Below are 27,393 nucleotides of genomic sequence, written 5' to 3' on the forward strand. Positions count from 1 at the left end.
GTTATCGCGATAAGTTATCTCGATACTTTATCACTGATAACAAAGTCGGGTTATCGGCCATCCGCTACTTATTTAAATATATATCGGTATCTTCGTTACTTTTGTAAGCAAACTAGCAATAATCGCTACTTTTTTCCGCCTCAGAAAAAAAAAACGTTGTCTCCCTACTGTGCATGCGTGGCCCGGTGTTGTATGAAAAAACTTCGGAACATGAAATATCTTCGGTGAAGAGATTTCAGACTTAGATCATGAAAATTAAAACACTAGGTTATTTTTTATGTTACTCAAAAAAGGAATATATTAAAGAGAAAAATCATTTAATTTTGCCCCAAAAATGATTATTCACTGCCTCAAATTTGATATTCCATATTCGTTTGTGAGCATGCCATGGTATTGAAGGCACCCGGTGTTGTGTTATTTGGTGTCCCATCGTCAAAAGCTGGCGCTTTTGTTTACAAACACTGGTCTCTCGTGAACTGCGCATGCTCCGACCAGTAAGTGTAGACCTGTACAGTCTCACAAAGCTTTTTAACACATTAAGAGTTGCTGGAAAGCTGAATTAAACATAGATCACCACCATCCTCGCTGTTTCTAGAACGACACTCTGTACATATAAATACAACTCGTACAGATCGAGTGTCGTTCTAGAAACAGCGAGATAATAATAATACTGTATGTCTGATTCAGCCTTCCAGCAACTCTTAATCTGATTTAAAGCTTTGTGAGACTGTACAAATCTACATTGCTGGTCTGAGCATGCGCAGTTCACGAGCGACCAGTGTTTGTACCTAAAACGCCAGCTTTGACGGTGAGAACATAAATAACACTTCAACGTTCTAGTATTACCGTCCATATGTACGTGTCAACATGTGGTTTTCAGGTTTTGTAAGTTTTCTAAAATACGGATAATGTATGACTGGGTGAATAAATGGCAGATGGAGTTCAATGTAGGGAAGTGCAGTATTCTGAGTGTAGGTAGGAAGAACCCCTCACATAACTATTGCTTAAATGACACTCTCAAAAGCAGGTCTGGGTGCGAGAGGGATTTAGGGGTCTTAGTGAGCTCTGATCTCCGTCCAAGGGCACAATGCATTCAAGCTAGAAATCGAGCAAATAGGGTACTGGGATTTATTTCAAGGAGCGTAAGCAACAAAAGCCCCGAAGTCTTCCTCAAACTATATTTAGCATTAGTTAGACCTCATCTTGACTATGCGGTTCAGTTCTGGTCACCTTACTATAGAATGGATATCAAAATGTTAGAATCGGTGCAGAGGAGGATGACTAAGATGATTCAGGGGTTGAGAAACTTGCCATACAAGGGAAGACTCAAACAGTTAAACTTGCATTCTCTAGAAAGGCGAAGGGTGCATGGAGACATGATCGAGGTTTATAAATGGATGAAGGGCTTTAATAAAGGAGACATTCATAAGGTTTTGTTGGTAAGAGAACCGGGTAGGACACGAAGTAATGGGTTTAAACTGGATAAATTCAGATTCAACAGGGACACAGGCAAAAATTGGTTTACAAACAGGGTGCTGGATGAGTGGAATAGGCTTAGCAGTCACGTGGTGAGTGCCAATACAATTGTCACATTCAAAAATAGACTAGATAAATTCATGAACAGCGATATTAGGTGGGGTTAGATACACGGGACCTTAGGGTCAAAGGAGCTGCCTCTACAGAATGGACATCAACTTGCTAGACTCAGTTCAGAGGAGGATGACCAAGATGATTCAGGGGCTGAGGAACCTCCCATATCAAAATAGGCTGAAACATCTAAACTTACATTCACTAGAGAGCCGAAGAGTGCGGGGAGATCTGATAGAAGTATTCAAATGGGTCAAGGGTTACAACAAAGGCGATATAAGTAAAGTACTGAGAATTACCCAGCAGGATAGAACTCGCAGTAATGGATTTAAATTAGAAAAGTATAGATTTAGGAGATATAGGCAAGCATTGGTTTAGTAATAGGGTGGTGGGGGAATGGAATAGACTCAGCAACCACATAGTTAGTGCAGGGACGATAGCTTGTTTTAAGAGTAGACTGGATAGGGTAAAGATTCGTATTAGGTCCGTGCCAGTATCTCATAATCTACTTTAAGAATCCTCAGTATCTCTTCATATATCTTTTCTACAAACCTTCAACAGTCATGGAAATGCTTTGAAAATCCAATTCAAGGACTTTTTTTTTACTCTTGAAAATAGGGGATAATGTTTACGGAAGCGCGTCGCCTCCTGGTGCTGGCCGCGGCGACGCTCCAGCCGCCGCAGCCGTAAAATAGCTCGCAGAGGGTTTAGGGTCAGGGAGCATATTTAAACTACTCCAACCAAACTTTACGACCTACTAACGGGGGGGCTGCGCCCCCCTCGACCCCCCCCACATGTATATGTGACTTATTTCAGCGAGGAGGTATTTATCGCAACACCGGCTGCACCGTCGCCAGAGGAGGCGACGCGCTTCCGTAAACATTATCCCCTATTTTCAAGAGAAAAAAAAAGTCCTTGAATTGGATTTTCAAGGCGTTTCCATGACTGTTGAATGTTTGTAGAAAAGATATATGAAGAGATACTGATGTTTCATAAGGTAGGTAATGAGATACTGGCACGGACCTAAAACGAATCTTAACCTTGTTTTAAGAGTAGACTGGATAGCTACATGGACGAGGACGACAGGTGGCAGTGAGGTGTGGGTGCAGTAGGGTGACGGGGTACTGGATGCGTGCCTAGTACCGCCGGTATAACGAGGATCAAGCCTCTACCTGTAACCCCTGTAACTACACCTCACCCATCGTGAGTAGTGGGGGGGATTCTGGAGCTGCCCTGTGTAGGCCACCCGGCCTCTTGCAGTTTCCCTATGTTCTTATGTTCTTATGAGTGGAGGGCGGCCTGTCTTGTGCAGGACAGCTTACCTACTTCTGCTGCATGAGAAGGTTAAGACTTCCCGGCGGCGGTGGTGGAGGTGTTGTCCTGGCAGTGTTGGGGCTGAGGGTGTCGCTGGCCAGCAGGTCCCCAGCGCTGGCCCGTGGGTGTGGAGCCTTCGTCGTCTTCTTCTTCTGGGGTGTTTTAGGGGGCTGGTTGGGCAGGGCCAGAAGGGATGCGGCGTGTGCTCTCTTGCTCTTGCTCTTGCTGTACAGGTGACCCGTTGGAGAGTCAGGCCTTCGCATCGACACAACCTGTAAAAATAAAACAACACAAGCAGTATCCATTACAAATCTTCCAATTCCCTATTCCTTGCACACCACATCTTTTCCAGAAAACTCTTCATGGCTTCTATAATTCCATCATTTGCTTCATCACTCAGTCCCAGCAGCAGCATCCATTCCCTCTCTGTTCCTGCAATCCTCCCATTCACATCCCAGCCCATCTCACTCAGTGCCACCCTCATCATCTCCGTCCTTTCTCTCCGGTACCTCCGACACACCAGTATCACATGCACGACAGTTTCATCCACACCCCTGTCACACATCTGACACACTTTGCTGCGGGACTCAGACCACCTGTAGTTTCTTGCATTCACATTCATACACTGCGCTCGAGCTTGGAAGAGAAGATCACCACCCAGGCTTCCATCATACCAGCTGACACACTGCGGGGCTTCCTTTTCACTGTACCACTCCAAAGTAGTCTTTCGCTCCATCGCATGCTTCCACCTCCTCAGACCGTCACCTTTCACTGCACTGTCTATCTCTCTCTTCCACTTTCTCGCATCCCATTCTAGATCCTCACTGTTGCTGTCAGTCATTTTCCATTCAAAGAAACGCCTCCCTTCCTCTCTGCTCACCCACCTGACTCGCATACCACTGTCACCAACCATTCTCATGCAGTTCTTAATCCATTTGCTCTCATGCACACTCCACAAGTAAACCTTCCGTGCCAGCCTCGCGTCATCCATTCATTCAGTCTGACTTTGTATCTAAGGGTAGCCTTCCTAAATCTTTCCCTAAAGGTGCTCCACCCATATATCACCCTCAAAGCTTCCACCGCCGCATACCTTGGTGCATTCAAAGCTAACCTGTCACCTGGCAGCGTTGCCATCTGGAACTTTATAATTCCGCTACACACACGAGCCTCAAACACGCTACATTGGACCACAAACGATACAACTTGTAAATATATTTCCACATCAGACGAAATAATGTTATCTGCTGGTTACTGTATAGCCAGGTACCCAAGGCAACACGAATCTGGCAGTGCAGTGCATTATACGGGTATAAGGGTACGTAAGGTTGGGGGGGTCGTCATTTCCTGCGTACAATACACACACATGTTTTGGCAGCACAATGCCTTACACGGGTGTGTGTCATAGGTAAGGTTGGGGCGGAATTATGGGCAAGACAGACGGCCCCTGACGGTCTGACCACAGGAAGGCACCATGACGGCAACACGCCTGCCCTGACGGCCCCATGCACACGCCTGCCCTGGCAGCCCCACACCTGCCCTGATGGGCCCACACCTGCCCTGATGGCCCCAATCCTGCCCTGATGGCCCCACACCTGCCCTGATGGCCCCACACCTGCTCTGATGGCCCTACACCTGCCCTGATGGCCCCACACCTGCCCTGACGGCCCCAATCCTGCCCTGATGGCCCCACCTGCCCTGATGGCCCAACACCTGCCCTGAAGGACCCACACCTGCCCTGACGGCCCCAAACCTGCCCTGTTGGGCCCACGCCTGCCCTGATGGCCCCACACCTGCCCTGACGATCACACCTGCCCTGATGGCCCCACACTTGCCCTGATGGCCCCACACCTGCCCTGACGATCACACACCTGCCCTGATGGCCCCACACTTCCCCTGATGGCCCCACACTTCCCCTGATGGCCCCACACCTGCCCTGACGGCCCCAATCCTGCCCTGATGGCCCCACACCTGCCCTGACGATCTCACACCTGCCGTGATGGCCCCACACCTAGCTGCCCTGACGATCGCACACTTGCCCTGACGGCCCAACACCTGCCCTGACAGTCCCACACCTGCCATGACGGCCCCACACCTGCCCTGATGCCCCCACACCTGCGCTGACGAGCCCACACCTGCCCCGTTGGCCCCTCACCTGCCATGACCGCCCAACACGTACCTGCCTTGACAGTCACACACCTGCCATGACGGTCCCACACCTGCCTGGACAGTCCCACACCTGCCATGACGGCCCTACACGGCCACACCTGCCCTCACGATCGCACACTTGCCCTGACGGCCCAACACCTGCCCTGACAGTTCCACACCTGCCGTGACGGCCCAACACCTGCCCTGACAGTCCCACACCTGCCGTGACGGCCCAACACCTGCCCTGACAGTCCCACACCTGCCGTGACAGCCCCACACCTGTCCTGACAATAATCCTTGATGGGCCCACACCTGCCCTGCCAACCCTACACCTGCTCTGATGACCCCACACCTGCACTGATGACCCCACATATTATTGCCCTATTTCGTGACAATCTATCGTCTGGTGCAGTGGTTCCCAATCTGGGGGGCATGCCTCCTTGGGGGGCGTGAGCTAGGTAAAGAGAGGGCGTGATTCCATCTGCCAAAAATTGCAGTTTTGCAAGAAATAAACACACACACACACACACACACACACACACACACACACACACACACACACACACACACATGAAGGAGTAACAAATGATGTGGGGCGTGAGGATTTCTTATAAATCAATAGGGGGCATCATGTGAAAAGTTTGGGAGCCACTGGTCTAGTGTCTTTTTATTTCCTTGGCATTTGCTTATGTCTGTCTATTCAGGGGAAGGGACAGTTAGTTCATGCATTATTTCCCCATTTCGTAACATAATCTATCACCTTGCGTCCATTTCTTTCCCAGTAGTTCTTTTTATTTTTCCAGCAGTTTGTCATTTTCTTTTCTGTTCCTGTCCAAGAGATTTTGCCATAATTCAGAGGAAGGAGGAAGCACGCTGGTCTGTTGTGTTTCATCTCGTAATGTCCTTTTCGTAATTTCCAGCAGCAGCTTCCAATTATGTTTTCACTTTGTGTCACTTTGTATCTTCCAGAGGTTTGCGATTATGCTGTTACTTACTGTCTGGAAATGCTGCCTTCGTTGTGAGGATGGAAGAAGTAGCTACATATTATCCTCTGTATTAGTATAGCTACACACTATTATTCCATGATGTAATCTATTGCAATGTATCTTTTTGTACTTTCCAGCAGCCTGCAATCATGCCTTTCCTTCCTGTATTAATTGTGAGGATGGAAGAAGTAGCTACATATCATCCTCAGTATATACTATTAGAAGTAGCTACACTATTATCCCATATTGTAATCTATTGCAATGTATCTTTTTGTACTTTCCAGCAGCCTGCAATCATGCCCTTCCTTCCTGTATTAATTGTGAGGATGGAAGAAGTAGCTACATATCATCCTCAGTATGTACTATTAGAGGTAGGTACATACTTTCCATACTGTAATCTATCGTAATGTATTGTATTGTATTTTCCAGCAGCCTCCAATCATGCCCTTCCTTCCTGTCTTGATCTTCCAACACTCAGTTCTAAGCACACAAGCACATGTTATCTTATTCAACCCCTTTGATCTTCCACCCTTCCTCAGTATCTAACCTTTCCTTGTTGGTTTCCATGAATAAGTTTTTTCCTTATTGAGTATGTCTTCCTAATGTAACTATTGGTCTATGTTTTTTGTTTGTTTGTTCTACTCCACACACACACACACACACACACACACACATGCATAAAGACACACACCAGAATTGGTTTGGGAATTCTATTTTCTCATCAGCTTCCTGTCTACCCCTGTCTGCCTGTAGCACCAGTAGGCCCTCTTGGACGGCCCCAGCCCATTAGCGGAACAGGCGAATTTTATTTATAGTGGCTGCCGTGATGTGACTCCTGCTTCATTTACTGCCCTCAGCAGTTTCCTTTACCATAAAAAAAAATGTAGGCATGCATTCAGGGGAGGCAGTGGCTGAGTGGTTAGCGTGCCGGCCTCGAATTCGGTGCGTTGTTCATGATGTGGGTTCGAATCCGCCGCTAACCACCTTGGATTTTTCAATCACCGCCGAGTGGCCTAAGACTACCCACATGCTGTCCTGAAGACCACCTATCAACCCGGACTCTAGAAGAAGCTCTGCAGCACAAGTGGATTCAAGAATGAGCTCCGGGGGGCAGCATGAGCCAATAATAATAATGGCGCCACCATAAACAATTGCCTTCGCCATGACGGGCTAGGGCCGACCATCAGGCTCATATGGATTAGCCTACCGGCGCTGTAGGCCACATGTAAAAAAAAAAAAAAAAAAAAAAAAAATCTAACTCTTCAAAATGCTATTTGTATATATATTTCTTAACTCGTCCGCTGCAATTGGCACGTATTTTGCCCTCACTGGTAGCCTGGTAACATAATTATACTCCCAGGCCTTTCTCTGCCTCTGTGGTGGATAGTGGAGTGTTTCCCATGTGGTATTGGTGTGCTGGATATCCTTTCACTGGTAGCCTGGTAACATACACTCCCAGGCCTTTCTCTGCCTCTGTGGTGGATAGTGGAGTGTTTCCCATGTGGTATTGGTGTGCTGGATATCCCTTCACTGGTAGCCTGGTAACATACACTCCCAGGCCTTTCTCTGCCTGTGGTGGATAGTGGAGTGTTTCCCATGTGGTACTGGTGTGCTGGATATCCCTTCACTGGTAGCCTGGTAACATACAATCCCAGGTCTTTCTCTGCCTCTGTGGTGGATAGTGGAGTGTTTCCCATGTGGTATTGGTGTGCTGGATATCCCTTCACTGGTAGCCTGGTAACATAAACTCCCAGGTCTTTCTCTGCCTCTGTGGTGGATAGTGGAGTGTTTCCCATGTGGTATTGGTGTGCTGGATATCCCTTCACTGGTAGCCTGGTAATATACACTCCTAGGTCTTTCTCTGCCTCTGTGATGGATAGTGGAGTGTTTCCCATTTGGTATTGGTGTGCTGGATATCCCTTCACTGGGAGCCTGGTAACATAAACTCCCAGGTCTTTCTCTGCCTCTGTGGTGGATAGTGGAATGTTTCGCATGTGGTATTGGTGTGCTGGATATCCCTTCACTGATAGCCTGGTAACATACACTCCCAGGCCTTTCTCTGCCTCTGTGGTGGATAGTGGAGTGTTTCGCATGTGGTATTGGTGTGCTGGATATCCCTTCACTGGTAGCCTGGTAACATACACTCCCAGGTCTTTCTCTGCCTCTGTGGTGGATAGTGGAGTGTTCCCATGTGGTATTGGTGTGCTGGATATCCCTTCACTGGTAGCCTGGTAACATACACTCCCAGGACTTTCTCTGCCTCTGTGGTGGATAGTGGAGTGTTTCCCATGTTGTATTGGTGTGCTGGATATCCTTTCACTGGTAGCCTGGTAACATACACTCTCAGGTCTTTCTCTGCCTCTGTGGCGGATATTGGCGTGTTTCCCATGTGGTATTGGTGTGCTGGATATCCCTTCACTGGTAACCTGGTAACATACACTCCCAGGTCTTTCTCTGCCTCTGTGGTGGATAGTGGAGTGTTTCCCATGTGGTATTGGTGTGCTGGATATCCCCTCCCAAGGTGCAGAACTTTACATTTTTCATCATTGCATTGTAGCAGCCACTATTTATTCCACTCCTACAGCTTGGTGATGTCTTCTTGTAGGAAATCCACGGTCAAGGGGTTAAAAATAGGCCTTTCTGACAAACTGTTGCAATTTTTATAATACTCTTACTTCCGTTATAAGATTATATTATGTTGTTTGTCTGTCCACAACACAAGTCCTACAGCAATACTTCCTCTCCACAACACAAGTCCTATAGCAATACTTCCTCTCCACAACACAAGTCCTACAGCAATACTTCCTCTCCACAACACAAGTCCTATAGCAATACTTCCTCTCCACAACACAAGTCCTACAGCAATACTTCCTCTCCACAACACAAGGCCTACAGCAATACTTCCTCTCCACAACACAAGTCCTACAGCAATACTTCCTCTCCACAACACAAGTCCTATAGCAATACTTCCTCTCCACAACACAAGTCCTACAGCAATACTTCCTCTCCACAACACAAATCCTACAGCAATACAAGGATCGTAATGTTACGTCTACGTAAAGACGAGAAATAAGCAAACAGTGAGTGCTGGGCTGACGTAACCTTGCCTCGACGTACAGAGATCAAAGTGTGAATTGAAGTTACTTATACAATCATCTCATAGGTAAGGTTGACAAATTATATTCCATCAGTTTAAATGACGTAATCTTCCCTATACATACAGATCAAGGTAACATATGAAATGAGGTTACTTATACAAACATCTCGTAGGTAAGGTTGGCGTAACTTATATTTTGCTAGTTTAAATGACATAATCTTCTCTATACGTACAGGTCAAAGTAACATACGACATACGAGTTAATTGAGGTTACTCATAAAAACATCTCAAAGGTAAGGTTGGTGTACCTTATATTTTGCTAGTTTAAAGGATTTAATCTTCGCTATACATAGAGATCACCAGGGACGTGCACAGGTAGGTTGCCCAGGTTGTCTGAGCAACTGCCGTTTTGCCCTTCTCGGCTGATGTTGCCCTTCTGAAAAATAGTGTTACGAATGTGTGTATTTTTTCCTAATATTATTTCCTCCAGGGACGTTATTATAGTCCCCGTTTTCTATTTTTACCCTCCCTCCCCTAGTGCTGTTGCAAAAGTAACCAATGATATTTCCACTTCCAACAAAACATTATTACACTGAAATTACCTATTTAAATATAAGTATTCATCAATCTAAAATTATTTTAACTATTTTCTCACATTTGAAAACTTACAATATTAGCTATCTAGCTAGTTAATTCATTCCCGCCAAAACGTACTTGAAGCGTCCCTCGCGGCGTCACAGTCACTTCCCCCGCGACCGTCGCGACGCCTTCACACGTCCCCTCGCAGGTAAAACTCCCCCATATTCACCGTATTTTGTATAGTTAATAACCTTCGATAACATGTGCTGCTATAACAACTAGTGAGTTAAGGATCCCTAGAAGGCTGTGATAACTATGAATCCCATATTATACAGTTGACCGGGTGAAGTGAGCCTCACTTCACCTCTAAATCTGCTACATTAGATGATGAAGCTCAGACCTTGGAGGAGTACTACAGGGGAAGACTGTACTACACGTTTTTGGACAGACTGAGACAAGAACTTGAAAAACGATTCTATGGAGAAGGGAAGACTCGAGAAATAGTGATGTCATTGCAGAGACTCACTGATCCAGAAAAGTGGGTGGATGTCAGTGGCAGCCAAGGCGAAGACACAGCACGCACACTTTGTGCCTTCTATGGGCTTCAGGGTGAAGAGGCCAATCTGCAAACTGAACTCAGGGTCTTTCATGCAGCTTACAAGTGTCAGAAGACAGTGACAGCCATGCTGGAAGTGTTCAAGGAAAACAACGCAGACATCATTTTCCCCACCCTATTCAAGCTGACCAAAATCTATGCCACTCTGCCAGTCTCCACAGCAACAGTGGAAAGGTCCTTCTCGAAGCTTAAGCTAGTTAAAACCAGGCTCAGAAATCAGTGTGGTCAAGAGCGGCTGTCTGACCTCCTCCTCCTGGCCATAGAGAAGGACATAGAAATAAACAAACACGAGGTCCTGAAGATTTTTGTTGACATGACTCCCAATAGACGCCTCCTCTTTTGAACGTTTGCACTGTCAGCATATCCCTTATGTAAATATGTATATGGAAGTAAGCAAGTTTATTTTTTTCAATTTACCTAGAAATAGTGAGCTCAAGTGCTGAATTTTTGTTTTTGCTTATTTGTAATATTCTAATAAAGACAGTGTGCATAAAGTGCAAAGCCTGTTAGGGTGTTTTGTTGTTGTTGTTGTTGCAGTTTGTGTGTGTGTGTGGGGGGGGGGGGGGGTTTGCCCTTTTTTCAGGTTTGAGCAACTGCCCTCTAAAATTCCTGTGCACGTCCCTGGAGATCACAGTAACATACGACATATGAAATGAATTGAGGTTACTTATACAAACATACCAGTGAATTGAGGTTACTTATACAAATATCTCAAAGGTAAGGTTGGCGTAACTTATATTTTGCTAGTTTAAAGGATATAATCTTCCCTATACATACAGAGATCACTGTAACATACAACATATGAAATGAATTGAGGTTACTTAAACAAACATACCAGTGAATTGAGGTTACTTATACAAATATCTCAAAGGTAAGGTTGGCGTAACTTATATTTTGCTAGTTTAAAGGATGTAATCTTCCCCATACATACAGAGATCACTGTAACATACAACATATGAAATGAATTGAGGTTACTTATACAAACATACCAGTGAATTGAGGTTACTTATACAAACATACCAGTGAATTGAGGTTACTTATACAAACATACCAGTGAATTGAGGTTACTTATACAAACATACCAGTGAATTGAGGTTACTTATACAAACATACCAGTGAATTGAGGTTACTTATACAAACATCTCGCAGGTTAAGGTTGACATAACTTATATATCGTTAGTTTAAGAGACGTAATCTTGCCTATACGTACAGAGATCAAAATAACATATCTCGAGGGTAGGGTTCACGTAACTTGTATTTCATTAGTTTAAGGTTACGTATACTTACAATAACGTTGTAAAGAGGGAAAGAATAAAGGAAAGAAAGAAGGTGTGTTGAAAGGTCATCTTATCGCCTACAAACACCTAGAGAGACAAACATTGGGGTGAGGGAGGGAGGGAAGGGTAGCACACACACACACACACACACACACACACACACACACACACAAATGAAATTATAAACACCAACCCACATACCCCAATCAAACACCACCACACTAAACATACATTTTCGACCCTGCATGTGGTGAGAGGAGGAGGAGGAGGAGGAGGAGACGAGAGTAGACGTGGAGCCGCCAGCGATGGAGTTGGCGGCTGTTCCTCCGTCCTTCCCTTCGGCGGCTGCGGCGGGTGACTTCTTGGCTAGGGTAAGGGAGGATAGGTTAAGTTAGGAGACATTAGGTAAGGCTAGGTGAGGTTAAGTTAGGGGAGGTCATGTAGTTTTATCTTTTAGGGTTCAAGGGCAATAAAACAAAAAAGGCATAAAAAACACTAGGTCCTGCCCCTGAACAGAGAGAAGGAAAAATGACAACGGGGCATAATTACCAGTGAGGGGGCGAGTCTCTCAAACTTGTCGCCCACCATCCAGTGATTGTACCTGGTGAACAGCATCATGAGGGCCAGGACCAGGTTGGCAAACTGCTTCACACGCTCTGAAAGACACAGAAAGTGCTCAGCAAGGACTGTAGGCGGGCATCCTCAACACTTCCCCTCACATCAACTCTTTCCAAAGGCCAAGAAAAGGTATCAATTGCATTCTAATGATGTGAGGTAATCCAGCTTTCCAGACAGAGCAACAGATCAAAAATAGACAAACTATGTAGAGGAAGCATTAGTTTGAGAAGGCTATAAGAAAATCCAGCTTTCCAGACAGAGCAACAGATCAAAAATAGACAAACTATGTAGAGGAAGCATTAGTTTGAGAAGGCTATAAGAAAATCCAGCTTTCCAGACAGAGCAACAGATCAAAAATAGACAAACTATGTAGAGGAAGCATTAGTTTGAGAAGGCTATAAGAAAATCCAGCTTTCCAGACAGACAACAGATCAAAAATAGACAAACTATGTAGAGGAAGCATTAGTTTGAGAAGGCTATAAGAAAATCCAGCTTTCCAGACAGACAACAGATCAAAAATAGACAAACTATGTAGACATCTTTTCCCAAATTTCAAAATGGCGCACATTCACCCTGCCTCGGAGTCCCCGCCTGGGGGGGGGGGAACCACTCTATATACTATGATCAATAGTTTTAAGCCTGTAAAGAATAACCATTGTATAAAATGGAAATAAAGTTTCTGATTCTGATTCCTCTCCCTTCCCTATCCTTTCCCCTTTCCATTCCCTTTCCTTCCTTGACCTTTCCTTCCCTTTCCTTTCCTATCTCTTCCCTTCCCTTCCTTGACCTTTCCTTCCCTTCCCTTCCCTTCCTTGACCTTCCCTTCCCTTCTCTTCCCCTCCCTTTCTCAGCCTTCCCTTCCTTTCCTCTCCCTTCCCTTCCCTCACTCACCTCAGCACTGCTCTTCAGAGGGTTGGTCAAGTTATACACAAACTCGGAGGAGTGGAAGATGCACTGGTGAGGAGGCTGGAAGACCACGAGGGGCGGCGCCAGGCTCACCATTAGGCTGGGGAGGTACACGTGTTCCCCCTTGTTGTTTGCTGTCACCTCAAGCCGGTTGATCTTGCCTATGATGACCGAACTGTTATTGTTGGAAAGTGAGGTTAAGATAAGATTACAAGTGAAGTTTGAGGACTTGAAAAGAACTTGAAAACTTTGACGCGGCTTAACTAATCGCATCTTAACACACATTCGCATCCCATCCCCCTCAGAGCGAACTGTTATTGCTGGAAAGTGAGGTTAAGACAAGAGTTACAAGTGAAGTTTGAGGACTTGAACAGAGCTTGAGAACTTTGACGCAGCTTAACTGATCACACATTAGCATTCCATCCCCCTCAGAGCAAACTGTTATTGCTGGAAAGTGAGGTTAAGACATGATTACAAGTGAAGTTTGAGGACTTGAACAGAGCTTGAGAACTTTGACGCAGCTTAACTGATCACACATTCGCATCCCATCCCCCTCAGAGCGAACTGTTATTGCTGGAAAGTGAGGTTAAGACAAGATTACAAGTGAAGTTTGAGGACTTGAACAGAGCTTGAGAACTTTGACGCAGCTGAACCAATCGCATCTTAACGCACATTCTCCTCCCATCCCCCTCGGACTCACCCATCCAGGAACGCCACCTCGGTCTGCATGTCCACTTTGCACACCTCCTCCTCGCACCCCTTGGCTATGCTCACCACCGTCTCCGCGCTGTTGAGAGCGTACAGGTTGAGAGAGAGAGAGAGAGAGAGAGAGAGAGAGAGAGAGAGAGAGAGAGAGAGAGAGAGAGAGAGAGAGAGAGAGAACTATCACTACAAGCTACAGAAACCCAGAGACAGAGACCAAATGAGAAGTAGACATAAAACAGCCATTATCAAGACACCTCTCCACCACAAATTGACCTCTCTCTTGGCCACTCTTTACTTTCGTCTATTATGGCAGCGGTGAGTAGCGGGCCTTTTTTTTCTATGCACTTTTTGTTGCCCTTGAGCCGCCTCCTTTGTTGTAAAAATAAATAAATAAATAAAAGCTACAGAAATCCAGAGAGCCAGACACACAGAGAAAATGAGACAGCAGAAGGAAGAAGAAGAAATGAAAAGGGAAAACTAAGACAAGGAGAGGAAGAGAGAAATGAAAAAGGAAAAGAATGAAAGGAAAACGGTGAAAAAATAAGACATAAGAACAGAAAGAGAACAAAAAATGAGAACGGAGGAAAATGAAACAGGGATAAGTAGAGAAAGAGAAGGAAAGCAATACTACCAAAGAGACAGACACAGAGAAAATGAGAAGTAGATAAAACAACCATTAGCACTAAAAGCTACAGAAATCCAGAGAGAGACAGAGACAAACAGAGACAGACAAAGACATAGACAGACACAGAGACACAGACAGACACAGAAAATATGAGAAGCAGAAAAAAACATTACAATAAGCTACAGAAATCCAGAGACAGAGAAAAACAGAGACAGACAAAGACATAGAGAGACCCAGACAGACAGACAGAGAGAAAAACAGAGAGACAAAGACATAGAGACCCAGACATACAGACAGAGAGAAAATGAGAAGCGAATAAAACATGAGAGAAAAACAGAGACAGACAAAGACATAGAGAGACCCAGACAGACAGACAGAGAGAAAATGAGAAGCAAATAAAACAACCAGAGTGACAGAGAAAATGAGAGACAGACATAGACAGACCCATCAATTAAAAGCCACAACCAGAGATAGAGACAGAGAGACATGCGAACAAAGAAAAATGGGTCGCCAACTCACCAATCAGCTCCAGGGACGAGGAGTTCAGGAGACCGTACTCAAGCCTCATAATGATGTCACCGTCCGGGTCCTGCTTGTCCTTCTGCAAACACCACCAACAGCGAGGTAAAAAGTCGCCGAGTCAAATCCTGCCACACCACACCACACCATACCCAGCCACACCACACACCACACCATACCCAACCACACCACACACCACACCACACCATACCCAGCCACACCACATCCAGCCACACCACACCCAGCCACATCACACACCATACCCAGCCACACCACACCACACCGTACCCAGCTGCACCACACACCATACCCAGCCACACCATACCATACCCAGCTGCACACACACCACACCATACCCAGCCACACCATACCATACCCAGCTGCACCACACACCACACCACACCATACCATACCCATCTGCACCACACACCACACTATACCATACCCATCCGCATAACACCACACCATACCCAGCCACACCACATTACCCTCCCTCTCCTTCCCTTCCCTTTTCCTTCCTTGCTCTGCCTTCCCTTCCCTTTTCCTTCCTTGCTCTGCCTTCCCTTCCCTTTTCCTTCGATTCCCTTCCTTGCCTTTTCTTCCCTTCCCTACTGCAGCCTTGCCTTCCTCTCTTCCCTTCCTCTCCCTCCCATCCCCTTCCCTACCCTGGTCACTATAACTACTGTAGGCAGACACACTTCAGAAGTGGATCTTCATGTGCCTGGCAATGTCTCTCTTTGTCTTAAAGAGCTTTCCACAAACATCACACTTGAACTCTCTAAGGCCATAGTGCCTGAAGACGTGTTCATTGAGTGCCTGCTTCACACTGAACCTCTTCCCGCACTCTTCACACTCATGACTTTTTACACCAGTGTGTGTAAGGGTGTGTGTATCAAGGGTACTCTTCAGGTTGAATTTTTTCCCACATTCCTTACATTCATAGTTCTTCACACCAGTGTGTGTAAGGGTGTGTGTATCAAGGTGACTCTTCAGGATGAATTTTTCCCCACATTCCTTACATTCATAGTTCTTCACACCAGTGTGTGTAAGGGTGTGTCTATCAAGGTGACTCTTCTGGATGAATAGTTTCCCACATTCCTTACATTCATAGTTCTTCACACCAGTGTGTGTAAGGGTGTGTGTATCAAGGTGACCCTTCAGGGTGAATAGTTTCCCACATTCCTTACATTCATAGTTCTTCACACCAGTGTGTGTAAGGGTGTGTCTATCAAGGGTACTCTTCTGGATGAATAGTTTCCCACATTCCTTACATTCATAGTTCTTCACACCAGTGTGTGTAAAGGTGTGATATCTGAGGCCTCCCCTTGTGGTGAATTCTTTTCCACACTCCAGACACACAAACTTCCTCTCTCCTTTGTTGATGGAGTTGCCAGCAGCAAGTTGCTTCATCTGGTGACCACTGACCCTCCTGCCCCCTGCAGCAGTCTGCTCCTGCTTGTCCTGGCCACTCATGCTGCTGTCCAGCCCTGCAGATGAGGCGGCCCCAACCTTTGCGGAAGCTGAGTGTGTTGTTGTTGTCCTCGTTCTTTCCTTGTTGTCTTTTCCTCCACACACCGGCGGCCTAGGGTCCGTGGTCGTGGTCGAGGGTGGACGTGCCCGTGAGAGCTCTGTAAAAGTGAAGGAATTCTCCAATAGTAATATTGCCAGATGAATGAATCGTTCGAAGAATAATCCGTCTAGTAAGCAGGTGGGCACAAAAACCAAGGATACTGTTGGATCTGGCAAAACAAGCCTTGCGGCTGGGGGCGGGGATGATCAGCTGACAGGGGCAGACGATAGCGACGCAGATAAACAAACAGACACATGCCCAGTCTGTAAGGTTAAGGTTGGTGAGGAAGACAAGGCTCTAGGCTGTGAACTATGTGAAATGTGGCACCACATAAAGTGTGAGGAGGTCACTGAGGCAGTGTATAATTTCCTGAGCAGCAATCAAGTAAGTAAGATTCACTGGTATTGTACCAAATGCGATATTGTTGCGGGTAAATTGTTCAAACAAGTAACCAACACATCCAAGAGACAGGATAAAGTAGAAAGACGTATGGATGCCCTGGAAACTAAAACCACTGAGGCCTTAGAGGAGATCAAGAGTGATGTCAAGAATCTGAAGGAGGAAATTAGAGATGATATCAGGTCTCAAGTGAACAGTGAGTTCAAATCTAGGATTGATGAAGTCAAGCAGAAAGTTGGGGAGGAAGTCAAGAGTGTGATTAATGAAGCAGTGGAAAGCAAAACAGTTGATATAACAGTCGACACGAGGAACAAAGCAGGGCGGATCCAGAAAATCAATTTGGGAGCCCGCTGGTAATATTTCATAAGTTAGCGACAGCCTCAAACAGTGAAGACCAATGGATAGTGATGGCGGTTCTTTGCTTAAAATCCGCAGCTCCCGAGCAATCAACGTATATGTGACAAATGAAATTTTCTTGTATCTATATATGAAGTGCAATCAATATTAAGCTGGCAAGCAATAACATGAAACAATTCAAATTGCACATCCGACCCGTAAAAAGGCAGATCTGAACAGGTAGAAATCATCACCATACGATCACTCGAAGAAAACTAAATGTTTATTTCGCTATGTAAGCAGCAAGGGTGATCATAATACAGGTCATATATAAATTACAAACCTGACCTTTACAAAAAAGAGCTAATATGTGAAATTAGACGCAGCTGAAGATAAAAAGGAATTCTTATAGGGCTTCTTTTACATGGGATTGAGGTAACACATTTGCAAAGATTGGCTGATCTAAAGAAATATATTTACAAATTCCCAAGTATTCAACAAGTGCCTCACCAAGCAAAGAGTAGTCGGGGGCTTTTTTCGCCGAATTTGCTTCTCACTCTCTCGACTGAAATGTGGATATCATGGTGGACACAGAGGAGGGCAAGCCTGTTCAGGCGCTCTTGGCCGACAGTACTCCTCAGATAGGTTTTCAGCCTTTTCAATGCTGAGAAAGACCTCTCGGCCTCCACGTTGGAGACTGGAAGCGTCAACAGAGTTTTCAAGAGAATGGCGAGATTGGGGAACATGCTGATGCTGGCGTGTGCCTGGGGTTCTTTGATAGTTTGGAAGACCGGAACAGATAATCCCCAGCGCTCCGCTTCCACCTTCACGAGTGTCAGGGATTCAATGTCGAGCTCGTAGAGCTTTGCCACTTGAAGCACAACCGCATGCAACATCCGTTTCAGGGCCTTTGAGGAGTTGCTTGAGCTGAAGTGCGACAGGAACTGTGTCATCACCGAACTTGGCTGAGGCCAAGACGTGGTCCACGAACGGAACGTACACCGCCCGGTGGTAGTACTCCTCAGCATTCTCGCACGGAACATTTGATCACTGGGTTTGTCGTCCACAGAGTCGTGGCACAGGGATGGTGTCATGCGATGACCCCACCTCGACCAAAAGCTCTTCCGCTTTCATGAACACGTCGTGAAAATGATTCTCCGCATCTGCTCTGAACTTGGCAAAAATGGTCTCGATGCCACGGCATCGGCTGACACCAGGTCGCCATCTTTTCTCTGAAGTTTGGCTCGGCTCGAGAGTATGTGCCAATATACACTCCACTACAACCAGTCCAACAAGAAAGCAGGAAACATGTATGGCGATGAGAAGGAGCCCAGCGGTGGCGTCAAGTTCCTCCTCAAGAAAAACAGCGATGACAGGCAGAAATTCAACGAAAACCATCATTCTGTCATGCCTCTCAATCCACCTGGTGGGGCACAGGGGAACAAGCTTTTCGCGCTTGGCCGAGGTAAGCTTGACAACCTCTGTGAAGCGGATAGAGCGCACACTCAAAGAATGAACGAATTTGTACATCTGGGTCAGTGTTGTACACCTGGGTCAGTGTTGTACACCTGGGTCAGGTTGTACACCTGGGTCAGTGTTGTACATCTGGGTCAGTGTTGTACACCTGGGTCAGTGTTGTACACCTGGGTCAAGTTGTACACCTGGGTCAGTGTTGTACACCTGGGTCAGTGTTGTACACCTGGGTCAGTGTTGTACACCTGGGTCAGGTTGTACACCTGGGTCAGTGTTGTACACCTGGGTCAGGTTGTACACCTGGGTCAGTGTTGTACACCTGGGTCAGGTTGTACACCTGGGTCAGTGTTGTACACCTGGGTCAGTGTTGTACACCTGGGTCAGGTTGTACACCTGGGTCAGGTTGTACACCTGGGTCAGTGTTGTACACCTGGGTCAGTGTTGTACACCTGGGTCAGTGTTGTACACCTGGGTCAGTGTTGTACACCTGGGTCAGGTTGTACACCTGGGTCAGTGTTGTACACCTGGGTCAGTGTTGTACACCTGGATCAGGTTGTACACCTGGGTCAGTGTTGTACACCTGGGTCAGGTTGTACACCTGGGTCAGTGTTGTACACCTGGGTCAGTGTTGTACACCTGGGTCAGGTTGTACACCTGGGTCAGTGTTTGAAGAGCGATCTTCACTTCCTTGACGTCACACGCCTTCGTCAGTACAAGATTCTGTCGGTGGCTAAAGCAGTGGATTGGCTTGGCCAGGGTGTACTTCTTCATGAGTACTGCGGCACACCCTTTGAATGTTCCCACCATGGCACTTGCTCCATCGAAACCAAGTCCCCTGCACTTGGCCATGTTCAATCCGAGGTCTTCAACGGTGCACAAAAGGAGCCAGGCTAAACCTTTACCGGTGAGGTCATGAGCACGCACAAAGGCAAGGAAGTCTTCCCTTATTTCCTCTTCCAAGTGCCGAATGATGATAGTGGCCTGCACTAAAATTCACTTTCTGCTTGCATGTGAGGAATGAGGTCACAAAGATTTTTTCCTAGGCCTTTAAATCTTTCTCTATAATATTCAATATATGATTCCGGAACTTAAATACTGAAAATAAATAAAGAAAATCCTGAGTTCTCCAGAAATGCAACAGAAAGGTACCAGTTTTCGTTTTGACTCTCTCAGAAAGTGGACATTTTAGCAGATGGGGGGGGGTGTCGTCCAACACCCCCAGCCCCTCCCCCCCCTTGGAACGGCGTACTACGGCCCTGTACGAGTATGTAGATTGTTAGATGAGTGCGGGGCCATAAAAGCACATTGCCCATTGTGCCCTGGCCCTGCAGGAGTGAAAAATTACATCAGACACCGAAAAATGTAAATCTTGCCTGAGCATCCTGTCCACCTCCGCATAGTAAAGCCCAAGGAACCATAGAGGAGGAATTTTTTAAGTTTGGAGGACAGCGTCCAGAGCTATCTAGCGGCGGCCGGCTTCGCCCCAGCTCTCTAGCTTTTAGGGTATCTTAGATATATTTTATGTTTTCTCAATTCATGGATATTTCAAATATTTTAGTTATCCTAATATTTTTTGGGGGCCGGGTCATCTGGCTCCCCACCCCATATCCGTGCCTGCATATGCCTACAGCCGACGACACATTCTGTATTATACAGTAGAGCCCCATTTAGCGCGAGAATTAGGTGGATGAACGCGGTCGCGCTAACTGAATTTGCGCTAATTGAATAAAGTAACCAATATGAAAAAAGTTATTTGGTGCAGACGTGGGTCTGACTTTTGGGTTTGATAATTACTCAAAATACGCAGTCATCAGTTATCGAGACAAACTGGTAAAAGAGAGGACTGTGTTAGACTGCAGGAAGATCTCTACAGGATGCAACATTGGTCGGGGAAGTGGTTGTTGGAGTTCCACCCTGAAAAGTGCAGTGCTATGAGGCTAGGAACATCAAATGAAGAAAAGGTCACATGCAACATGAGGGAGGAGCTAAGGGACATCACAGTGGAAGAGGACCTGGGAGTTTGGACTGATTGCAAGCTGAAGTTTAAAGAACACCGTGCAAGGAAAATCAATAAGGCTAAAGGATTGGTCGGACTGATCCGACGTACATTTGTGACACTGGATGAGTCAGAACTCAAGTTATTGTTTATTGCCTTAGTTCGACCACACCTAGAGTATGCAAACCAAGCCTGGTCCCCGAGCAAGAAGATGGACATTGAGGCAGTGGAGGCAGTTCAAAGAAGAGCCACCAAATTCGTACCAACCTTGAAGAACTTGTCATATCCAGAACAACTACAGAAATTAGGCCTCCCAACCCTGTCATACAGACGATCAAGAGGTGATATGATAGAATTGTTCAAGATCATGAATGGAGTGTACGACAGTGACATATGCAGCGGCCTCTTCATGGATCAAAATTATCAAGCTACACATGGACATAGTAAGAAGATATATAAACAACGTGCCAGGTTAGATATAAGAAAATATTCATTCTGTAATAGAGTGGTGGATATCTGGAACGGCCTCCCTGAAGCAGTAGTGAGTGCACCATCAGTTAAAACCTTTGAAAATAGGTTGGATAAGGCATGGAGATCACAGAGACAAAAACTTGAGCACATGGTAGCCATTGATATTGGGCACGGGTCCAGACAACTCGACCACGGAGACCACCCGAACGGAGACACAGAGACCGGAGACACAGGCTTTGTTAGCCTCTTCCGGAATTCTCCTGTGAGTTTCTGTGACCGTCGGGTTCTTGTTGTTGGTGATAGTCAGGTTCGTTATGTTGACAGGTATTTTTGCTCCAAGGATAAGAACAGGACGAGGGTGTGTTTCCCAGGGGCAGGGGTGGGCCATATATCAGACAGGACTGAGGCGTGTATGGCAAGCGAGGGATCGAACCCCATTGTCTTTCTCAGCTATGGCAGAAACGGTTTCTCGTGTGCCAAGCGAGGACCTTCTCAGGTGTTTTAGAGAATTGTTAGGCAGGATACGTGACGCTGGTGGGTCGCCAGTAGTGTGTGGCGTCCTGCCATGGCGATGGATGGCTGTCCAGGGCGATAGCAGTGAACAGCAGACTTGCTGAGCACTGCGAGCGCAATGGGTGGCTGTTCGTCGACAATTGGGACCTCTTTTTTGGCAACGACGCCCTCTACGCCCGTGACAGGATACACTTGACGTTCAAGGGTGTTGAGGCTCTCTCAGACTCCTTGAGCGAGCACTTGGAACCCTGAGGGATTTTTAGTATAGGCGAGGGGAAGGAGTAATGGGAGCAATGGGAGGAGTAATGGAAGAGGACATCTAGCTCATAATATAACCAGGCAGCTTAGAAGTAATTATAGGGGAGTAACAGAAGGCAGGCTAAGAATCTTCTATACTAACAGCAGGAGCCTCAGAAACAAGATAGACTTACTAAGGGGTGAAGCTTGTTCAGAAAATTTTGACATAATAGCGATCACTGAGACATGGATAGACACTGCCAATAGAAATTTTAGATCAGAATTTGAAATAACAGGTTATCAGATGTTTCACAAAGACAGAAGGGGCAGAAAGGGGGCGGAGTTGCGCTATATGTTAAAGACTCACTTAAATGTTTAGTTGACAATTCAGTCAAAGCTAACATGGATTCAGAATCAGTTTGGGTGGACGTTTACAAAGGGAAAGAAAAACTAACTCTAGGAGTTATGTACAGGCCACTCAGCCTTAACAGGCAGGACACGAGTATATTTCTACAGGAGATTGGCAGGGCGAGTAGGAGTAGAAATGTCTGCGTAATGGGGGACTTTATTTATAGGAATATAGACTGGGAAGACCTAGTGGGTGACCTGGAAGCCGAGGACTTTCTTGAAGTTATACAAGATAATTTCCTTAAGCAGGTAGTTACTGAGCCTACCAGAGGAGATAACATATTAGACTTAGTCCTAACTAATAATGGGAACTTGCTACGTGAGTTGGAGGTGGGCGGAGAGTTAGGAAATAGTGACCACAGAACGGTTCGTTTTAGCTTAGACTGGGCGGTAACCATAGCTGGGCGTTATCGCGATACTTTATCGCAGATAACAAAATCGGATTATCGACCATCCGCTACTTATTTAAATATATATCGGTATCTTCGTTACTTTTGTAACCAAACTAGCTATAATCGCTACTTTTTTTCAGCCTCTCAGAAAAAAACGTTGTCTCCTCCCTACTGCGCATGCGTGGCCCGGTGTTGTATGAAAAAACTTCGGGGTATGAAATATCTTCGGTGATGAGAGTTCATACTTAGATCATGAAAATTAAAACACTAGGTTATTTTTTTATGCTACTCAAAAATCAATATATCATAGAAAAATCATTTAACTTTGCCCCGAAATGATTATTCACTGCCTCAAATTTGATATTCCAAATTCGTTTGTGACCATGCCATGGTATTGAAGGCACCCGGTGTTGTGTTATTTGGTGTCCCATCGTCAAAAGCTGGCGCTTTTGTTTACAAACACTGGTGGAGATCTCGTGAACTGCGCATGCTCAGACCATTAAGTTTAAACCTGTACAGTCTCACAATGTTTTTTTAACCCATTAAGAGTTGCTGGAAAGCTGAATCAAACATACAGTACCACCATCCTCGCTGTTTCTAGAATGACGTACACTCTGTACATATAAATACAACTCGTACAGAGTGCCGTTCTAGTAAAAGCGAGGACGGTGGTAGTGGTACTATATGTCTGATTCAGCCTTCCAGCAACTCTTTATTACGGTTTAAAAGCTTTGTGAGACTGTACAGGTCTACGCTTGCTGGTCTGAGCATGGACCGTTCATGAGAGACCAGTGTTTGTAAACAATTTTTGACGGTGGGGACGCCAAATAACACAACACCGGTTCAGGCATTTCTAGTATATTACCGTCCATATGTACGTGTCAACGTGTGGTTTTAAGGTTCTGTAAGTTTCCTAAAATACAGATAACGAAAATTTGAATTCATCAATGTTCTATCTGAAATATCAATATAGTATCGTTTTTGCCTATCGGACTTATCGCTAGCTAGTATCGGAATTGTGGATTTATATCGGTTATCGCCTATATTTGTGTCTCTAGTTAACAAATATCGGTTATCGCCGTTAAGGTTTTTCATTATCAGTTATCGGGAATAAGGTTTTCTGTTATCATGCCCAGCTATGGCGGTAACCAGCGAACCAAACCCAGTGTTAGTGCCAGATTTCAGAAGAGCAAATTACAAGGGGCTTCGAAGACATCTTGAAAGGGTAAACTGGGATAATTTAGGAATTCATGAGGGCCAGAACTGCAGATTGGAGAGCCAGGAGAACCAGATAGAAATGTCTTACAATAATTTAGTTAGAGTAATAGTAGAGGGGCAATGACAGCATATACCACAGTGAACACTTAGAAAAGAAAACAATGATCTTAAGTGGATGACTCGTGGACTAAAACACGAGATCCATTTATCGAATATCGGTTATCACCGTTAAGGTGATAACCGATCGGTTATCGGGAATAAGGTTTTCTGTTATCGTGCCCAGCTATGGTAGTGATGTTAGTAAATTTGCAGATGATACCAAGATTGGTAGAGTAATTGAGTCGGATCAGGACGCTAGTATTCTCCAGGGTGAACTCAACAGATTGTATGACTGGGTGGATAAATGGCAGATGGAGTTCAATGTAGGGAAGTGCAGTATTCTGAGTGTAGGTTGGAGCAACCCCTCACATAACTATTGCTTAAATGACACTCTCAAAAGCAGGTCTGGGTGCGAGAGGGATTTAGGGGTCTTAGTGAGCTCTGATCTCCGTCCAAGGGCACAATGCATTCAAGCTAGAAATCGAGCAAATAGGGTACTGGGATTTATTTCAAGGAGCGAAGGCAATAAAAGCCCCGAAGTCTTCCTCAAACTATATTTAGCATTAGTTAGACCTCATCTTGACTATGCGGTTCAGTTCTGGTCACCTTACTATAGAATGGATATCAAAATGTTAGAATCGGTGCAGAGGAGGATGACTAAGATGATTCAGGGGTTGAGAAACTTGCCATACGAGGGAAGACTCAAACAGTTAAACTTGCATTCTCTAGAAAGGCGAAGGGTGCATGGAGACATGATCGAGGTTTATAAATGGATGAAGGGCTTTAATAAAGGAGACATTCATAAGGTTTTGTTGGTAAGAGAACCGGGTAGGACACGAAGTAATGGGTTTAAACTGGATAAATTCAGATTCAACAGGGACACAGGCAAAAATTGGTTTACAAACAGGGTGCTGGATGAGTGGAATAGGCTTAGCAGTCACGTGGTGAGTGCCAATACAATTGTCACATTCAAAAATAGAATAGATAAATTCATGGACAGCGATATTAGGTGGGGTTAGATACACGGGACCTTAGGGTCGAAGGAGCTGCCTCTACAGAATGGACATCAACTTGCTAGAATCAGTTCAGAGGAGGATGACCAAGATGATTCAGGGGCTGAGGAGCCTCCCATATCAAAATAGGCTGAAACATCTAAACTTACATTCACTAGAGAGCCGAAGAGTGCGGGGAGATCTGATAGAAGTATTCAAATGGGTCAAGGGTTACAACAAAGGCGATATAAGTAAAGTACTGAGAATTAGCCAGCAGGATAGAACTCGCAGTAATGGATTTAAATTAGAAAAGTATAGATTTAGGAGATATAGGCAAGCATTGGTTTAGTAATAGGGTGGTGGGGGAATGGAATAGACTCAGCAACCACATAGTTAGTGCAGGGACGATAGCTTGTTTTAAGAGTAGACTGGATAGGGTAAAGATTTGTATTAGGTCCGTGCCAGTATCTCATAATCTACTTTAAAAAACCTCAGTATCTCTTCATATATCTTTTCTACAAACCTTCAACAGTCATGGAAACGCTTTGAAAATCCAATTCAAGGACTTTTTTTTTACTCCTGAAAATAGGGGATAATGTTTACGGAAGCGCGTCGCCTCCTGGTGCTGGCCGCGGCGACGCTCCAGCCGCCGCAGCCGTAAAATAGCTCGCAGAGGGTTTAGGGTCGGGGAGCATATTTAAACTACTCCAACCAAACTTTACGACCTACTAACGTAACTAATGTGACTTATTTCAGCGAGGAGGTATTTATCGCAACACCGGCTGCACCGTCGCCAGAGGAGGCGACGCGCTTCCGTAAACATTATCCCCTATTTTCAGGAGTAAAAAAGTCCTGAATTGGATTTTCTTTTCGTTTTCATGACTGTTGAATGTTTGTAGAAAAATATATGAAGAGATACTGAGGTTTCATAAGGTAGGTAATGAGATACTGGCACGGACCTAAAACGAATCTTAACCCCTGATAGCTACATGGACGAGGACGACAGGTGACAGTGAGGTGTGGCAGTGCAGTGGGTGACGGGGTACTGGATGCGTGCCTAGTACCGCCGGTATAACGAGGATCAAGCCTCCTGTAACCTGTAACTACACCTCACCCATCGTGAGTAGTGGGGGATTCTGGAGCTGCCCTGTGTAGCCACCCGGCCTCTTGCAGTTTCCCTATGTTCTTATGTTCTTATGAGTGGAGGGCGGCCTGTCTTGTGCAGGACAGCTACCTACTTCTGCTGCATGAGAAGGTTAAGACTTCCCGGCGCGGTGGTGGAGGTGTTGTCCTGGCAGTGTTGGGGCTGAGGGTGTCGCTGGCCAGCAGGTCCCCAGCGCTGGCCCGTGGGTGTGGAGCCTTCGTCGTCTTCTTCTTCTGGGGGTGTTTAGGGGCTGGTTGGGCAGGGCCAGAAGGGATGCGGCGTGTGCTCTTGCTCTGTTTGCTGTACAGGTGACAGAGAGGAAGGAGGCGTTTTTGAATGGAAGGTGACTGACAGAAATAGTGAGGGCCTAGAATGGAATGTGAGAAAGTGAGAGAGAGATAGACAGTGAAAGTGACAGTGAAAGGTGGGAGGTGGTGATGGAGCGAAAGACTACTTTGGAGTGGTACAGGAAAAGGAAGCCCTGCAGTGTGTCAGCTGGTATGATGGAAGCCTGGGTGGTGATCTTCTTCCAAGCTCGAGCAGTGTGAATGTGAATGCAAGAAACTACAGGTGGTCTGAGTCCCGCAGCAAAGTGTGTCAGATGACAGGGATGAAACTGTCGTGTGTGGATACTGGTGTGCATGTGGAGGTCCGGAGAGAAAGGACTGAGATGATGGCAAGGACAGAGAGGAATGGGCTGGGCCTGACTCTCCAACGGGTAAGAAGAGAGAGGAGAGTCAGGCCTTCTCGACACAACCTGTAAAATTAAACAAAACAAGCAGTATCCATTACACATCTTCCACCCGCTATTTCTTGCATACCACACTTCCAGAAAACTCTTCATCTATCACTCAGTCCCAGCAGCAGCAGCATCCATTCCTCTCTGTTCCTGCAATCCTCCCATTCACATCCCAGCCCATCTCACTCAGTGCCTCACTCAGACCGTCACCTTTCACTGCACTGTCTATCTCTCTCTTCCACTTTCTCGCATCCCATTCTAGATCCTCACTGTTGCTGTCAGTCATTTTCCATTCAAAGAAACGCCTCCCTTCCTCTCTGCTCACCCACCTGACTCGCATACCACTGTCACCAACCATTCTCATGCAGTTCTTAATCCATTTGCTCTCATGCACACTCCACAAGTAAACCTTCCGTGCCAGCCTCGCGTCAT

The 27,393-nt window shown here is 45.8% G+C and overlaps 4 protein-coding genes across 29 annotated transcripts in view; 2 read left to right on the plus strand and 2 right to left on the minus strand.

Annotated features, from left to right (window-relative positions):
* The window catches only part of LOC126984850 (uncharacterized), a 142,548-nt gene that overhangs the window by 105,813 nt on the left and 9,342 nt on the right, over nucleotides 1–27,393 (plus strand). The window contains exon 6 of the mRNA XM_050839053.1: nucleotides 11,141–11,171. The gene's annotated coding sequence lies outside the window, so the exon portion shown is untranslated. The remainder of the gene's footprint in view (nucleotides 1–11,140; nucleotides 11,172–27,393) is intronic.
* Nucleotides 1–27,393, minus strand: part of LOC126984846 (uncharacterized) — a 262,672-nt gene that overhangs the window by 102,580 nt on the left and 132,699 nt on the right. For 3 of the 26 annotated variants that reach the window (XR_007737971.1, XR_007737986.1, XR_007737967.1), the window contains one exon: nucleotides 11,447–11,967. The exons of 16 other annotated variants lie outside the window; for them this stretch is intronic. The gene's annotated coding sequence lies outside the window, so the exon portion shown is untranslated. Of the gene's footprint in view, nucleotides 1–11,446; nucleotides 11,968–12,150; nucleotides 12,258–16,438; nucleotides 16,603–27,393 lie in introns of those variants that run through there. 7 more of the 26 variants (XR_007737977.1, XR_007737972.1, XR_007737968.1 and 4 more) reach the window with 5 other exon arrangements.
* LOC126984354 (putative protein TPRXL) overlaps nucleotides 1–27,393 on the plus strand; it is a 120,731-nt gene that overhangs the window by 29,920 nt on the left and 63,418 nt on the right. The window contains exon 3 of the mRNA XM_050837966.1: nucleotides 11,172–11,449. The gene's annotated coding sequence lies outside the window, so the exon portion shown is untranslated. The remainder of the gene's footprint in view (nucleotides 1–11,171; nucleotides 11,450–27,393) is intronic.
* LOC126984355 (uncharacterized) overlaps nucleotides 1–27,393 on the minus strand; it is a 227,601-nt gene that overhangs the window by 12,244 nt on the left and 187,964 nt on the right. Inside the window, exon 6 of the mRNA XM_050837967.1 lies at nucleotides 14,975–15,056. Within this exon, the coding sequence (XP_050693924.1) occupies nucleotides 14,975–15,056 (82 nt within the window). The remainder of the gene's footprint in view (nucleotides 1–14,974; nucleotides 15,057–27,393) is intronic.

Source organism: Eriocheir sinensis, chromosome 57 (genome assembly GCF_024679095.1).
Source record: "Eriocheir sinensis breed Jianghai 21 chromosome 57, ASM2467909v1, whole genome shotgun sequence".
NCBI lineage: Eukaryota > Metazoa > Arthropoda > Malacostraca > Decapoda > Varunidae > Eriocheir > Eriocheir sinensis.